This window comes from Macaca nemestrina, chromosome 4 (assembly GCF_043159975.1).
Source record: "Macaca nemestrina isolate mMacNem1 chromosome 4, mMacNem.hap1, whole genome shotgun sequence".
Classification (NCBI taxonomy): domain Eukaryota; kingdom Metazoa; phylum Chordata; class Mammalia; order Primates; family Cercopithecidae; genus Macaca; species Macaca nemestrina.
Window position 1 is genome coordinate 29,107,039 of NC_092128.1, and position 15,542 is coordinate 29,122,580.

At 44.2% G+C, this 15,542-nt stretch overlaps 1 protein-coding gene and 1 pseudogene across 3 annotated transcripts in view; one reads left to right on the forward strand and one right to left on the reverse strand.

Moving 5' to 3' along the window:
• Window positions 1–15,542, forward strand: part of LOC105471400 (zinc finger C3HC-type containing 1) — a 35,915-nt gene that overhangs the window by 2,833 nt on the left and 17,540 nt on the right. For 2 of the 3 annotated variants that reach the window (XM_011723874.2, XM_011723875.3), the window contains exons 3-4: window positions 7,901–8,051; window positions 9,727–9,810. In XM_011723874.2, coding sequence (XP_011722176.1) covers window positions 7,901–8,051; window positions 9,727–9,810 — 235 coding nt within the window. The remainder of the gene's footprint in view (window positions 1–7,900; window positions 8,052–9,726; window positions 9,811–15,542) is intronic. The other variant, XM_011723878.3, reaches the window with a different exon arrangement.
• LOC112424849 (DNA-directed RNA polymerase II subunit RPB4 pseudogene) lies at window positions 14,868–15,286 on the reverse strand (annotated as a pseudogene).

Consider the following 15,542-nt stretch of genomic DNA (forward strand, 5'->3'; position numbering starts at 1 on the left):
ATAAATTACTATACTGCTATAGTAAATTTAGAGACTATACTGCTATAATGTCTCTTTCTAGATTTTCCTTGTATATTAGCTACCTATTGCTGCATAACAAATTGCCCTAAACTTAGTGACCTTAAAACAACAAACATTTTTTATTTCATAATTTCTGTGGATCAGGAATCCAGGCATGGCTTAGCTGAGTCCTCTGACTCAGGGTCTCTCACAGGCTGCAATTAAGGTTGGTCAGGGCACTGTCATTTCAAGGCTTAACTAGGAAAATTGTCTCAAAAGAAAAATAAAAACGCCGGGTGCGGTGGCTCACGCATGTAATCCCAGCACTTTGGGAGGCCAAGGTGGGCGGATCACGAGGTCAGGAGATCGAGACCACGGTGAAACCCCGTCTCTACTAAAAATACAAAAAAATTAGCCAGGTGCGGTGGCGGGCACCTGTAGTCCCAGCTACTCAGGAGGCTGAGGCAGGAGAATGGTGTGAACCCGGGAGGCAGAGCTTGCAGTGAGCCGAGATTGTGCCACTGCACTCCAGCCTGGGCGACAGAGCGAGTCTCTGTCTCAACAAAAAAGAAAAGAAAAAAGAAAACAAAATTAGCCAGGTGTGGTGGTGCTCACCTGTAATCTCAGCTACTCGGGAGTCTGAGGCAGGAGAATAGCTTGAACCTAGGAGGCAGAGTTTGCAGTGAGCCGAAATCGTGCCACTGCACTCCAGCCTTGGCAGCAGAGCAAGACTCCATCTCAAAAAAAAAAAAAAAAAAAAAGGAAAGGGTCACTTCCAAACTCAGTCATTGGCACACTGTTGGCAGGATTCATTTACTTGTGTCTGTTGGACGGAGGGCTTCAGTTCTATACTGGCCATTGGCCAGAGATGCCCCTCCCTACTTGGTTCCTTGCTATGTGGGCCTCTCTAAAAGAAAGTTCACAGCTTGGCAGCTGGCTTCCATCAGAGTGAGCAGGCCAAAGAACAAGATACAAGCCAGCCTCATTTTGTAATCTAATCTCAAAAGTGACATCTCATCATTTTTGTCATATTTTATGCATTAGAAGCAAGTCACTAGGCCAGCCCATACTCAAGAGGAGCAGATAACACAAGGGCATGAATACAAGAAAGCAGGGATCATTGGAGCCACCTTAAAAGCTGCTCACATCACCTTGCTTTGAGAGAAGTCTTTAGTAGCTCCACCTGCTTTTTTTCCTGCAAGTTTGCACCCCCACCCCAGTGTGTGTGTGTGTGTGTGTGTGTGTGTGTGTGTGTGTGTAGACGGTCTTCCTGTGTTGCCCAGGCTGGTCTCGAACTCCTGGTCTCAAGCAATTAAGCTGCCACAGCCTCCCAGAGGGTTGGGATTACAGGCCTGAACCGCCAAACCTGGCCCTGAATTTCTATCTTATAAACTATTAACAAGGTCTTGACCTAGGAATCAAAAATTAACAAAATTTCAGAATTTAAGACCATGAAGTAAGCCAAATCACACACCTTTTTTTAATCCAGAAACTAATACTGGCTAGGTGTGGTGGCTTACGCCTGTAATCCTAGCACTTTGGGAGGCCAAAGTGGGCGGATCACCTGAGGTCAGGAGTTTGAGAGCAACCTGGCCAATATGGTGAAACCCCGCCTCTACTAAAAACACAAAATTAGGCCGGGCGTGGTGGCTCACGCCTGTAATCTGAGCCCTTTGGGAGGCTGAGGCAGGTGGATCATGAGGTCAAGAGTTTGAGACCAACCTGGCCAACATGGTGAAACCCCGTCTCTACTAAAAATACAAAAATTAGCTGGGCTTTGCGTGTAGTCCCAGCTACTCAGGAGGCTGAGGCAGGAGAATTGCTTGAGCCTGGGAGGCGGAGGTTGCAGTGAGCCGAGATAACACCACTGCACTGCATCCTGAGCAGCAGAGAACACTCTGTCTCAAAAAAAAGTTATACTGGAATATTACCCAAATGAAAAAGTAAGCACATACCAGCTATCACATTGCATGTTTCAGGAAGAGACATTAAGTGTTATGTTATAAGTTTATTTACAAACATACCTCGTGTGCTATATGCCTGAGATCAAGAATTTGATCCATTGTTTTGTTTCCTTTTTTTCCTTCAACTTTTTTTTTTTTGAGACAGAGTTTCATTCTGTCATCTAGGCTGGAGTACAGTGGCGCCATCTCGGCTCACTGCAACCTCCTCCTCCTGAGTTTAAGCAATTCTCCTGCCTTAGCTCCCGAGTAGCTGGGATTACAGGCATCCACTACCATGCCTAGCTAATTTTTTGTATTTTAGTAGAGACGGGGTTTCACTGTGTTGCCCAGGCTGGTCTCGAACTTTTAAGCCCAGGCAATCCGCCTGCCTTGGCCTCCCAAAGTGCCAAGATTACAGACATGAGCCACCATGCCCGGCCTTTTTTTCTTCAACTTTTATTTTCAGTTCCGGGGTACATGTGTAGGATGTACAGGTTTGTTACATAGGTAAACGTGTGCCATGGTGGTTTACTCACAGATCAATCCATCACCTAGATATTAAGCCCAGCATCTGTTAGCTATTCTACCTGATGCTTTCCCTCCCCCGACTCCCACCTCCAACAGGCCCCAGTGTATGTCCTTCTCCCCACGTGTTCATGTGTTCTCATCAGTCAGCTCCCAGTTATAAGTGAGAACATGTGTTTGGTTTTCTGTTTCTGTGTCAGTTTGCTGAGGATAATGGCTTCCAGCTCCATCCGCGTCCCTGCAAAGGACAAGATCTCATTCCTTTTATGGCTGCATAGTATCAAAGAGATTGTGAGCTCAAACATCCATCTTAAGCAGTTGATGTCTTTTTTTTTTTTTTTTTGAGATGGAGTCTCACTCTGTCACTCAGGCTGGAGCGTACTAGTGCGATCTTGGCTCTCTGCAACCTCTGTGGTTCAAGTGATTCTCCTGCCCCAGCCTCCCAAGTAGCTGGGATATAGGCTCCCACCACCACGCCCAGCTAGTTTTTGTATTTTTAGTTTCACTGTGTTGGCCAGGCTGGTCTCAAACTCCTGAAGTCAGGTGATCCACCCGCCTCAGCTTCCCAAAGTGCTGGGATTACAGGCATGAGCCACTGCGCCTGGCCCAGTTGATGTCTTATAAAGAAAAGTGCAACAAATCAGATCCAAAGTACAAGTCATCATAATTAGTAATTGCCACTTGTTTTCCACTGAAAATGGCAAATTCTTCTCTGAGCTGTCATTTTGGCACCTATAGACCATAGACGTTGTGAAGCTGAGGATATCTATCCCAACATGGCCAACGTGGTACTGACGGGTAGCTCTGTGAAAGGAGCAGAGACTGAAGGCAGAAGAAATGTGGTACCACACCAAGTCCTCCACTTTTCACTACTTTATTCCCTGTGTGCAAGGGCAGAAAGACTTGGTAGTTTTTTACATGATTCTTAAAAATTTTTAAATTACAGACTTACAGAAAGGTTGCAGAGGTTACAAAGAACCTTTTTTCCCTGAGCTATTTGAAAGTAAGCCACCAAAGTGATGTCTTACTACTCCCAAATATTTCCTACAAACAAGGACTTTGTCCTATATCACCAGAATGCAACCATCAAAATCAGAAAATTGACATTGATAGGTTACTACCCTCTAATCCTCAGACCCCAGCTTTTTCATCAGTTGTACTAATAACATTCTTTATAGTTGAAAGATCCAGTTGAGAATCACACAGTACATTTAGTTGTCATGTTGCTTTATTCTCCTTTAATCTGGAACGTTTCCTCCGTTTTTTCTTGAATTTCATGATCTTGATACTTTTGAAGATTACAGAACAGTTATGGTATAGAGTGTATGTCAGTGACATTTGTTTGATGTTTCTTTGTGATTAGATTCAGGTTATGCAGGAGTGTCGTGAAGCAGTGCTGCATTCTCATTGCATCCTGTCAGGTGACACATGATTTCTATTTATCGCTTTAAGGTGATGATCACTTTGATCACTTGATTAAGGGAGTATCTGGCATTTCTGTTGTAAAATAACTCTTTCCTCCTTTGTACTTTGTGGGGAGTTTCTTTGAAACTATGTAAATATCCCATTCCTTGTCAAACTTTATGTAATTGATTTACTTGTAGCAATGTAGACTCATGATTTTCTTTGTTATTCAATGGGTTATAATTCATTACTATCATTATATATTTTGATACTCCAGTTGTTCCTTATTTAGTCAGTGACATCGCCCTCAGGTTGGCTTCTGTGGCCTTTTGACATGTCCCATAACCCATGACCTCTTTATTGCTTTCAGGAACAAGTTGTTCTTGGCTTATCTTGTATTTTTCTCACCCCATCCCTGGAATCAGCCAATTCTACAAGGATCCTTGGCTGTTTTTCAGTGGAGAATGTTATTTAAAAGCTAAGATCTGAACTGGGTGTGGTGGCACGCCTGTAATCCCAGCACTTTGGGAGGCCCAGGCGGGAGAGTTGCTTGAGCCCAGGAGAGACCAGCTTGGGCAACATAGCAAGATCCTGTCTCTATATAAATGAATGAATGAATGAATGCCAAGATCTGGGTGCAGGGAGAACTGATAGCTACTGGGATGCCACTGTTCTCAGGCCCTGTCAGAGGAAAAAGCTAGAGAATATATATGTTTATGCACACACACACACACACACACACACACACACACAGAGACACACATTGACATGTATACACACATCTAAATTTACATCCATTTTTCTCTATATTTTAAAAAACAATGAGTTCCTGCTGACATCTCCAGTTGCAATTGTATATCACAGGATTCATTCTAGTTTTCTCCCTTTCCCTATTTTTCCCTCCCATATTCAGCACTGTGAAACATAATTTCTGTTATCCTCAATATATTTACTACTTTGATCAATCCCCTATATGCGCTTCACTTAATCTCCCATTTCTGCCATGCTGCCATCCTTTCTTGCATGAATCTCTCGTCACCCCATTTAGGCCCTAGCACTCCACACTTGGCTGCCCGCAAGTGAATGCCTGGTACATACCATTTTGGTTCTGACACCCTGGGCTGAGCCGCCTCTTCGCAGCCTCCTGGGTCAGACATCTTCCTTGTTCACCATCTAATGGCTTTAAGACTAAATTGCTCAGGAAAGGGAAGGTATTTTAACCATCCTTCTACCATTGTTTCTTGCATTAAATCTTGATTTTGATACAATATTTAGATCAATTTCCTTTTTGTTCATTGGCTATAAATTGATCACCATTTTGGATATAATGATTATTTAACCATTACTTTTATTCTAGATAATCATGGCTCCTTTAATATTTGTATCGAAATTTTGTTTTCCAGTCTTCATTCTTCCTTTGCTGATGTGGGAATGTTTTTCAAATTCCTATATCCCTTTATAAAAATGTAGAACTTTGCTGCATCTTCTTTCATATTTTATCCTTTTCTTACTGTGCTTTGTAAAATAAGAACTCTTCAGGTAAAATTTTTTTTTTTGAGACAGAATCTTGCTATGTTGCCCAGGCTGGAGTGCAGTGGTGCCATCTCAGCTCACTGCAACCTCCGCCTCCCAAGTTCAAGTGAGTCTCCTGCCTCAGCCTCCCCAATAGCTGGGATTACAGGTACATACTACCACACCCAGCTGATTTTTGTATTTTTAGTAGAGGTGTTGGCCAGGTTGGTCTCAAACTCCTGACCTCAAGTGATCCGCCCATCTCAGCCTCCCAAAGTGCTGGGGCCACCACACCCGGCCCAGGTAGATTATTAAAAACTGAGGCTGGGTGAGGTGGCTCACACTTGTAATCCCAGCACTGCGGAAGGCCGAGGAGGACCAGCCTGGCCAACATGGCAAAACCCCTACTCTATTAAAATTACAAAAATTAGCCGGGCGCGGTGGCTCAAGCCTGTAATCCCAGCACTTTGGGAGGCCGAGACGGGCGGATCACGAGGTCAGGAGATCGAGAGACGATCCCGGCTAACACGGTGAAACCCCGTCTCTACTAAAAAATACAAAAAAATAGCCGGGCGAGGTGGCGGGCGCCTGTAGTCCCAGCTACTCGGGAGGCTGAGGCAGGAGAATGGCGTAAACCCGGGAGGCGGAGCTTGCAGTGAGCTGAGATCCGGCCACTGCACTCCAGCCTGGGTGACAGAGCAAGACTCCGTCTCAAAAAAAAAAAAAAAAAAAAAAAAATTACAAAAATTAGCAGGGCATGGTGGCGCATGCCTGTAATCCCAGCTACTCGGGAGGCTGAGGCAGGAGAATCGGTTGAAACCAGGAGGCAGAGGTTGCAGTGAGCCGAGATCGTGCCATTGCATTCCAGCCTGGGCGACAGAGCAAGACTCCATCTCAAAAAACAAAACAAAACAAACAAACAAAAAAACTGAGCATTTAATATTAAGGAGTAATAAATGTTTTAGGATACCTTTCCAAATACATACTTAACAGATGCTTTTAGCTATGTAAAACACATTCTCACACATCCCCATTGATACTAGCAATCAAATTTTGGAGGGATAATTTTATTGCCTTTATTCTTTGGAAAGTAAAAATGGATGGGGTACAGTAGGAGAGCATAGGTGAGTGGCAGAAAATATTTCTGTGTATTTGACTTTGACCATCTCTTATTGTTTAGGCATATCCCAGTACTTTCACTAGTGTCTTTAAGTTCCTAGTATTTCAGATTCAGTGAAAATTAACGGATGCTATATTCTACCAGAGAACCAATAATAAACATTTTTTTTTTTTTTTTTTTTTGAGACAGGGTCTCATTGTGTTGCCCAGGCTAGAGGGCAGTGGTGTGATCGTATCTTACTGTGGCCTTGATCTCCTGGGCTCAAGCCATCCTCCTCCCTCAGCCTCTCAATTAGCTAAGACTACAGGTGTGCACCACCACATCCCGCTAATTTTTTTTATTTTCCGTAGAGATGAGGTGTCGCTGTGTTGCCCAGGCTGATCTTCAACTCCTGAGCTCAAGCGATCCTTCCGTTTCAGCCTCCCAATGTGCTGAGATTATAGGTATGTGCCACTGTGCTTGGACAATAAACATTTTAAACACCTAAAATACATAGTACTTCTTCAAGAATAAGTTAATAACTTTTCCCTCCCACTTATTACTTAAATGACCTTCATCATTCTGTGAAGTATGGGCCTGTGCATTAAAAATAGTTTTTACCACTTTTCTCATTGCCTTTCTCCTTAATGTTTATTCCTATATACATTAAGAATGAGTTGGGCTGGGCGCAGTGGCTCACGCCTGTAATCCCAGTACTTTGGGAGGTCAAGGTGGGTGGATCACGAGGTCACAAGTTCAAAACCAACCTGGCCAAGATGATGAAACCCCGTCTCTACTAAAAATACAAAAATTAGCTGGGCGCAGTGGCAGATGGCTGTAATTCCAGCTACTCGGGAGGCTGAGGCAGGAGAATCGCTTGAACCCAGGAAGTGGAGGTTGCAGTGAGCTGAGACTGTGCCAATTCAATCCAGCCAGGGTGACAGAGCGAGACTCCATCTCAAAAAAAAAAAAAGAATTAGTTAAGATTGTAATTTATGACTTATTCGTTTTAATATACTTGCAGTGTTCACCTGTGATTCCAGCACTTTGGGAGGCCAAGGTGGGCAGATCACCTGAGGTCAGGAGTTCAAAACCAGCCTGAGGAACATGGTGAAACCCCATCTCTACCAAAAAATACAAAAATTAATTGGGTGTGGTGGCGTGCACTGTGGTCCCAGCTACTTGGGAGGCTGAGGTGGGAGAATTGCTTGAACCTGAGAGGGTGAGGTTGTAGTGAGCTGAGATTGTGCCACTGCACTCCAGCCTGGGTGACAGAGTGAGACCTCTTCTCAAAAAAAAAAAAGTACATATATGTATACACACATACACATACACGTGTATATATACGTATACATACACACACACACACACACAGTTATATATATATTTGCGGTGTCGTTTTTCTTAACATGGATACTCTTTGAAATGGGCAGGTAAGCCCCCCGAGCTGTCTCCACTCGTCTGTGCAAAATATGGCTGGGTCACAGTTGAATGTGATATGCTCAAGTGCTCTAGCTGTCAAGCTTTTCTCTGTGCCAGTTTACAACCAGCTTTTGACTTTGACAGATGTAAGTATAAGGTACAAATTACATTTTTCTCCACACTCAAATATGTACTATTCTGGTTTTCTGGGGTGGGGAAAAGGTCATTTTAGTTTGATCAAAAAATGCATACTTCAATCTTTTTTTTTTTAATCTTTTTTTTTTTGAGATGGAGTCTTGCTTGTTGCCCAGGCTGAGCGAGATACAATAGTGCAATTACAACTCACTGCAGCCTCAACCTCCTGGGCTCAAGCGATCCTTCCACCTCAGCTCCCAAGTAGCTGGGACTATAGGCGCAGTACCACTACACCTGGCTAATTTCTGTGTTTTTTGTAGAGGTAGGGTTTTACCATGTTGCCCAGGCTAGTCTTGAACTCTTGAGCTCAAGTGATCCGCCCACCTTGGCCTCCTAAAGTGCAGGGATTACAGGGGTAAGCCATAGTGCCTGGCCAGTCTTTTTTTTTTTTTTTTTTTTTGAGACGGAGTCCGGCTCTGTCGCCCAGCCAGGAGTGTAATGGTGCGATCTCAGCTCACTGCAAGCTCCACCTCCTGGGTTCACACCATTCTCCTGCCTCAGCCTCCCGAGTAGCTGGGACTACAGGTGCCTCCTACCATGCCTGGATACTTTTTTGTATTTTTAGTAGAGACGGGGTTTCGCCATGTTAGCCAGGATGGTCTCTATCTCCTGACCTCGTGATCTGCCCACCACGAGCCACCGCACCCAGCCTTTTTTTTTTTAAACTAAGCTAGCTACTGCAGCATGGACTTAACTTAATGTAATCTAGGTAACAGCAGCATGTTTACTTTATTATTCCAAAATGTATACTTCTAGACAAAGAGTGACAAAGGACTTTTATGAAGGATCACACTTTGGAATGTTCTGCTTTATAAGATACATGGGGGCTGGGCGCGGTGACTCACACCTGTAATCCCAGCACTTTGGGAGGCTGAAGTGGGCGGATCACATGAGGTTGGGAGTTTGAGACCAGCCTGGCCAACGTGGTGAAACCCCATTTCTGCTAAAAGTACAAAACACTACTCAGGTGACTGAGGCAGGAGCATTGCTTGAGCCTGGGAGATGGAAGCTGCCATGAGCTGAGATTGCACCACTGCACTCAAGCCTGGGTGACAGAGCAAGACTGTCTCAAAAAAATAAAAAATAGGCCGGGCGCGGTGGCTCAAGCCTGTAATCCCAGCACTTTGGGAGGCCGAGGCGGGTGGATCACGAGGTCAGGAGATCGAGACTATCCTGGCTAACATGGTGAAACCCCGTCTCTACTAAAAAATACAAAAAACTAGCCGGGCGTGGTGGCGGGCGCCTGTAGTCTCAGCTACTTGGGAGGCTGAGGCGGGAGAATGGCGTGAACCCGGGAGGCGGAGCTTGCAGTGAGCCGAGATCACGCCACTGCACTCCAGCCTGGGAGACACAGCGAGACTCCGTCTCAAAAAAAAAATAAAAATAAAAATAAAAATAAAATAAAAAATAAAAATAAGATACATGGCATCTCCTTTGTTGATCTTTAGGATCTCAATTTAGAACCTGTTTTGTGGAAAATATTAAGATTATGTGGTTGATAATATTTTCACATTTTAAAAATCTCTTATTTGTATTTTTAGTTAAATCTCTGCTCTTAGAGGCCATTCATTGGATTCTGAATCTATATAGTGTTTTCTAAGGTGTTGCTGTTTATGTGGATTTCAGATAAGCAACGATGTGCTGAGCTGAAGAAAGCCTTGTGTACTGCCCATGAGAAGTTCTGTTTCTGGCCAGACAGCCCATCCCCAGGTACTTATTTTTGAGAACTCCTGTTCACCATTTTCCTTCGTCATTGCATATCTAATATTGTCTATTTGTTGGTGAAAACCTAGTCTTTGAAGTTTCTTTTTCTCCTTTTCTTTTTTTTTTTTTTTTTTGAGATGGAGTTTCACTCTTGTTGCCCAGACTGGAGTGCAGTGGTGCGATCTTGGCTCACTGCAAACTCCGCCTCCTGCATTCAAGTGATTCTCCTGCCTCAGCCTCCAGAGTTGCTGGGATTACAGGTGTGCGCCACCATGCCCAGCTGATTTTGTATTTTTAGTAGAGATGGGGTTTCACCATGTTGGTCACTCTGGTCTCGAACTCTTGACCTCAGATGATCCGTCCATCTTGGCCTCCCAAAGTGCTGGGATTATAGGGGTGATCCACTGCGCCGGCCTCTTTTTATCCTTTTCTATTTGCATTTTTCCAGAAAAATTTATATTTACTTGTGTTATTACTTACCTTCATTAAGTGCATTTGACATGCTTAAGGCTTTAGACATATGTATGCATTATCCCATTTAATCCTTACCGGGGCCGTGGGAGGTAGATGATTATCAACTTGGTTCTTTTTTTTGTTTGTTTTTGTTTTTTGGTTTTTTTTTTTTTTGAGACAGAGCCTCGCTCTTTTGCCCAGGCTGGAGTGAGGTGGCACGATCTCAGCTCACTGCAACCTCCACCTCCCAGGTTCAAGCAATTCTCCTGCCTCAGCCTCCCAAGTAGCTGGGATTACAGGTGTGTGCCACCACACCCTGCTAATTTTAAAAATTTTTTGTAGAGGTGGGGTTTCACCATGTTGGCTAGGCTGGTCTCAAACTCCTGACCTCAAGTGATCTGCCCACCTTGGCCTCCCAAACTGCTGGGATTACAGGCATCAGCCACTGTGTCCGACCACAACCCAGTTCATTTAGGTGAGGAAACTAAGAATCAAAGGTCTTAAAACCAACTAGAAGAAGCTATAACTAAGTTTAATCTGATTTCAAACCCTCTGCTTTTCCCACCACACCAAGAAACGCCATATTCTACCTAGGCTTCCTGTAGAGGGAGTACTAATAGCAATCATGGTGGAAGTTCATTTGCTAAAGAAGACTCACGGGACCCCAAGTGAGAGTGATCACAAATCTGCAGTTTATTACAGTAAAACGGTATACTATCACAACAGCATTGAAGTAAGGGTGTCATCACAGCCACAGGCTGCCTGTCTGGGGAGGCCAGGTCCAACCTCCTATTTCCTGTCTACATAAGGGCCATAAGAGAACATACTCACCCTTGAATCAGGAACTACTGATGTGTGCACAGAACACTTTGGAATAAGCCCAAAATGTAATCTCAACTGGGTTTTTAAAAATATTTTGTTCATCGGCCAGGCACAGTGGCTCCCAACCATAATCCTAACACTGGGAGGCCAAGACAGGAGGATCACTTGAGTTCAGGAGTTTGAGACCAGCCTGAGCAATAAATGCAGTAAGACCTCATTTCTATTAAAAATAAAAATTAAAAAATATTTTGTTAATCATGTAGGCATATTCCTGCTAAGTAAACAGCTTCAAAGCAGAGCCCTCTGGTGGGGAATCTAAGCGCAAGTATAAAAAATTATTTAGACCCATAGTTAAAAAGCAACACTATTCATCTGTATATTTCATGCCTTGACCAGGAATCAGTGCCATATAGGTATATTTTTTATTTCAGTAGGATGGCAGGCTAATTCCAGGGTCACTGATAACTGGGAATATTCCATGATTTATCACTAAAAGGAAAAAATAGATTGAAAATAACCAGAGATTCCCCTCTACCTTTGATCAGTGAAAGGGTGGTAGAAAAGGGATTATTAAATAAAATTGTTAAAGTGAAGATGATTGTATAATAAGGATTTCCTGCTGTTGAAATCGGTAGGATTTACTAGTTATTTAACTGTATTGTATAACAAAACTTGGTCCTATGAGGATTTGAATCCATCCTTGTCTAGTGTACTCAGTCCAAGTTTGTTTTTGTTTTTTGTTTTTTTTCTTGAGACGGAGTCTTGCTGTGTCACCCAGACTGGAGTGCTGCAATGACTCAGTCTAGGCTCACTCCACTTCCTGGGTTCAAGCAATTCTCCTGCCTCAGTCTCCCGAGTAGCTGGGACTACAGGCACTTGCCACCACACCCGGCTAATTTTTGTATTTTTAGTAGAGATGGGGTTTTACCATGTTGGCCAGGCTGGTCTCGAACTCCTGACCTGAAGTGATCCACTTGCCTTGGCCTCCAACAGTGCTGGGATTACAGGCGTGAGCCCCCGTGCCCGGCATCTAAGTTTTTAAGGTCTGCCCGGGACTCTATTGGTGGTTCCCAACTCTTGTCACTATACATTTTGCTTTCCTGATCTCATTCGTAATTCAGCTACCACCTCGGAGACCTCTAATTCCTATCCAGATCTCTCTTTTGAGCTTGACTTATATTTTCATCTACCTTCTAAACATTTCCACTTAATATTATAGGTACCTGGAACTCAATGTGTATAAAACTGAACTCTTCCTCTTATACCTAAAACTTTCTCCATCTTGGCAAATAGCACTGACCTCCCATCCAGTTGTCCTAGCCAGAAACCTGAAAGTCACTTTAGATGCTCTTCTCTATCGTCACCCACTTTGACCTATCCATTCTACCTCCTAAATGGATCTTAGATATGACCTTTCAATTATACGATCCCTTGGTTTGGTTCTTTAACATTCAAAGGACATTTGTGTAGATAGAAGAACACAATTATTTTCACTTTATGCTTAAATTTATTAAGCAAAACTACTAATTTTGAAGGTAATTTTTTTCTAACATTTACCAATAATTATAAACTAAATTAAATTTCTTTAAACAGTTTATTTTATTTTGTTTTATTTTTTGTTATTTTGAGACGGAGTCTCGCTCTGTCGCCCAGGTAGAGTGCAGTGGCACAATCTTGGCTCACTGCAACCATCGCTTCCTGGGTTCAAGCAGTTCTCCTGCCTCAGCCTTCCGAGTAGCTGGGATTACAGGTGCCCGCCACCACACCTGGCTGATTTTTCCCTCCTGAGTTCAAACGATTCTCCTGCCTCAACCTCCCAAAGTGTTATTTTTAGTAGTGATGAGGTTTCACCATGTTGGCCAGGTTGTCTTGAACTCCTGACCTCAGGTGATCCACCTGCCTCTGCCTCCCAAAGTGCTGGGGTTACAGGCATGAGCCACTGCACCCGGCCTTCCCTTGACTTTTAAAGCCAACTTTGTTCTTTCTCCAGCTTTTCCCTTGGATTGCACATTCATACAGAGTCAACAAGTGCCCCAAAGAAAAACCCCTGAGTTGTGAAAAAAACCAGACATATTTCTCTCCAGAAAAATCAAAGCTAGAATGTTTAGCTATGAAATGTCTCTCCCACCTGGGCTCAGACCAGATGGCTTCACTGTTGTGGCTCAGAAAGGGGCAGACTCCTTCCTTCCAAATCACCCCGTCACAGAACACCTGTTGCTAAGTAGCAAGCCAGAGGGTAGACTGGATGCCCCGTAAGAGGAGACTTCGAAGTGTTGAGACCTTCAAGTATAGCCTGTGAAGGAAAATCTTAATCTGTGGGTGACAAAATAAGTGCTTCAGGACCACTTACTCCAAATCTACATTCTGCAATACAGTCCAAGAAAAAAGGCAAAGTGGTAAGGCACGATGGCTCACGCCTGTGATGTCAGCAGTCTGGAAGGCCAAGGCGGGAGGACCACAAGGTCAGGAGTTCAAGACCAGCCTGGCCAATATGGTGAAACCCCGTTTCTACTAAAAATACAAAAAAAAATTAGCCAAGCGTGGTGGCGCATGCCTGTAATCCCAGCTACTCGGGAGGCTAAGGCAGGAGAACTGATTGAACCCGGGTGGCAGAGGTTGCAGTCAGCCGAGATCCCACCACTGCACTCCAGCCTGGGCAACAGAGTGAGGCTCCGTCTCAAAAAAAAAAAAAAAAGAAAAGAAAAGGAAAAAGGCGAAGTATCTGTCCATCTCAAAGCCCTGGGCCCCACGACACTTAGCACAGTTGTCCCCACCAGATAGAAATGCTTTCCATGGCATACCTTCTCCCTGTCTCCTGGGTGAGGCACAATGCTCCCAAGGCTCTCTCAGTCATCAACACTCTCACCCTTTCTTTAAGAATTTCAGGCCGGGCGCGGTGGCTCAAGCCTGTAATCCCAGCACTTTGGGAGGCTGAGACGGGTGGATCACGAGGTCAGGAGATCGAGACCATCCTGGCTAACACCGTGAAACCCCCGTCTCTACTAAAAAATACAAAAAACTAGCTGGGTGATGTGGCGGACGCCTGTAGTCCCAGCTACTCGGGAGGCTGAGGCAGGAGAATGGCGTGAACCCGGGAGGCGGAGCTTGCAGTGAGCTGAGATCTGGCCACTGCACTCCAGCCTGGGCGACAGAGCGAGACTCTGTCTCAAAAAAAAAAAAAAAAAGAATTTCAAACAATGATACTGGTTTAATTCTTCTTTTGGCATCTAGGTAAGAATGTTCTTTCCCTATAATGTTTACTATGTTCTGGTCTAGTTTCAAAAAGCATGAACAGCCATGCATGGTGGCGCATGCCTATAATCCCAACACTCTGGGAGGCGGAGGTAGAAAGGGCCCTTGAGCCCAGGAGTTTGAGACCTGCCTGGGTAACATGGTAAAACCCAGTTGCTAAAACAAAACAAAACAAAAGTATAAACACACTGAAATTAAAACAGAAAATATTAAGAATAAAAGATGATGTAGAGCCAAAAACCCATGAGGCAGTCAACAACGTGACTTAAACACACCCCGCCACCTTATCCTTCCTGGAGATACCCTGAGGAAGCCACAGGTTGCCACTGCAAGGCTGCTCCAAGATTACATGTCATTTTGGCCTAACAGTTATTTGAAACAGCAACCTAATCCAACACCAAGCTGGACCGTTCTCTCTAAAAGAATCCTAACTGTCTTCTGCAATGGGATTTCTGTGCAAGTCAGCCCCAAACTCTGGGAAAGTGGTGCTGTGCTGGGGCCGGGGTTCTCCCAAAGAGCCAAGTGTTGTTTGGAGATTAATACTGAAAGGTGCGCTTTCTAAATATCATCAAGAATCTGCTGTAGCTCCTCATCTTCAAACCACCCTTCTAGGCTTGGGAATAGGGCCTTGGACTCCTCAGCAATCTCTAGGCAAAAGTTGGCCAAGCAAGGCCAACCTAAACGTATGAAGCTTTTCCTGGAACAGTAAGCTATGAACACTGGCAGTGGTCTCTCTGTTTTTGAAATGGGCTGTGTGTAGTTAAACATTTGCATGGAGACCTTTGAGAGTTTCTGTTCATCCTCTTTACTCTTGTTATATTGCTTTTGATGCTCCAGAAGCATATGAACTTCTGAATTTAGAAGTGTCTCAGCTGTCTCAAACTCTGGGAAGGATGAGCTGTGAGGCGTCCTCCCCTAAACCACCAGCCTGCGGATCACTGTTGCTGGCTGTCATCACTGCCTCGCACACCACCACCTAGACCGCTAGAGGTGGAAGCATGGAGCCCGCAGCCTACATTTTCATACTGTTTAAGCCATTTAGTTACTTATTCTATTTCCTGTCTTCCTTCTCCATCCCTCCTCTTTTCCTCCTCCCTCCTTTTCTTTTTTCCTCTTCTTTCCCCATCCCTGCTAAAGCTTCCTGCATTCCAGCCTGGACAATAGAGTGAGACTCCGTCTCAAAAAAAAAAAAAAAAAAAAGCAAATTCAGC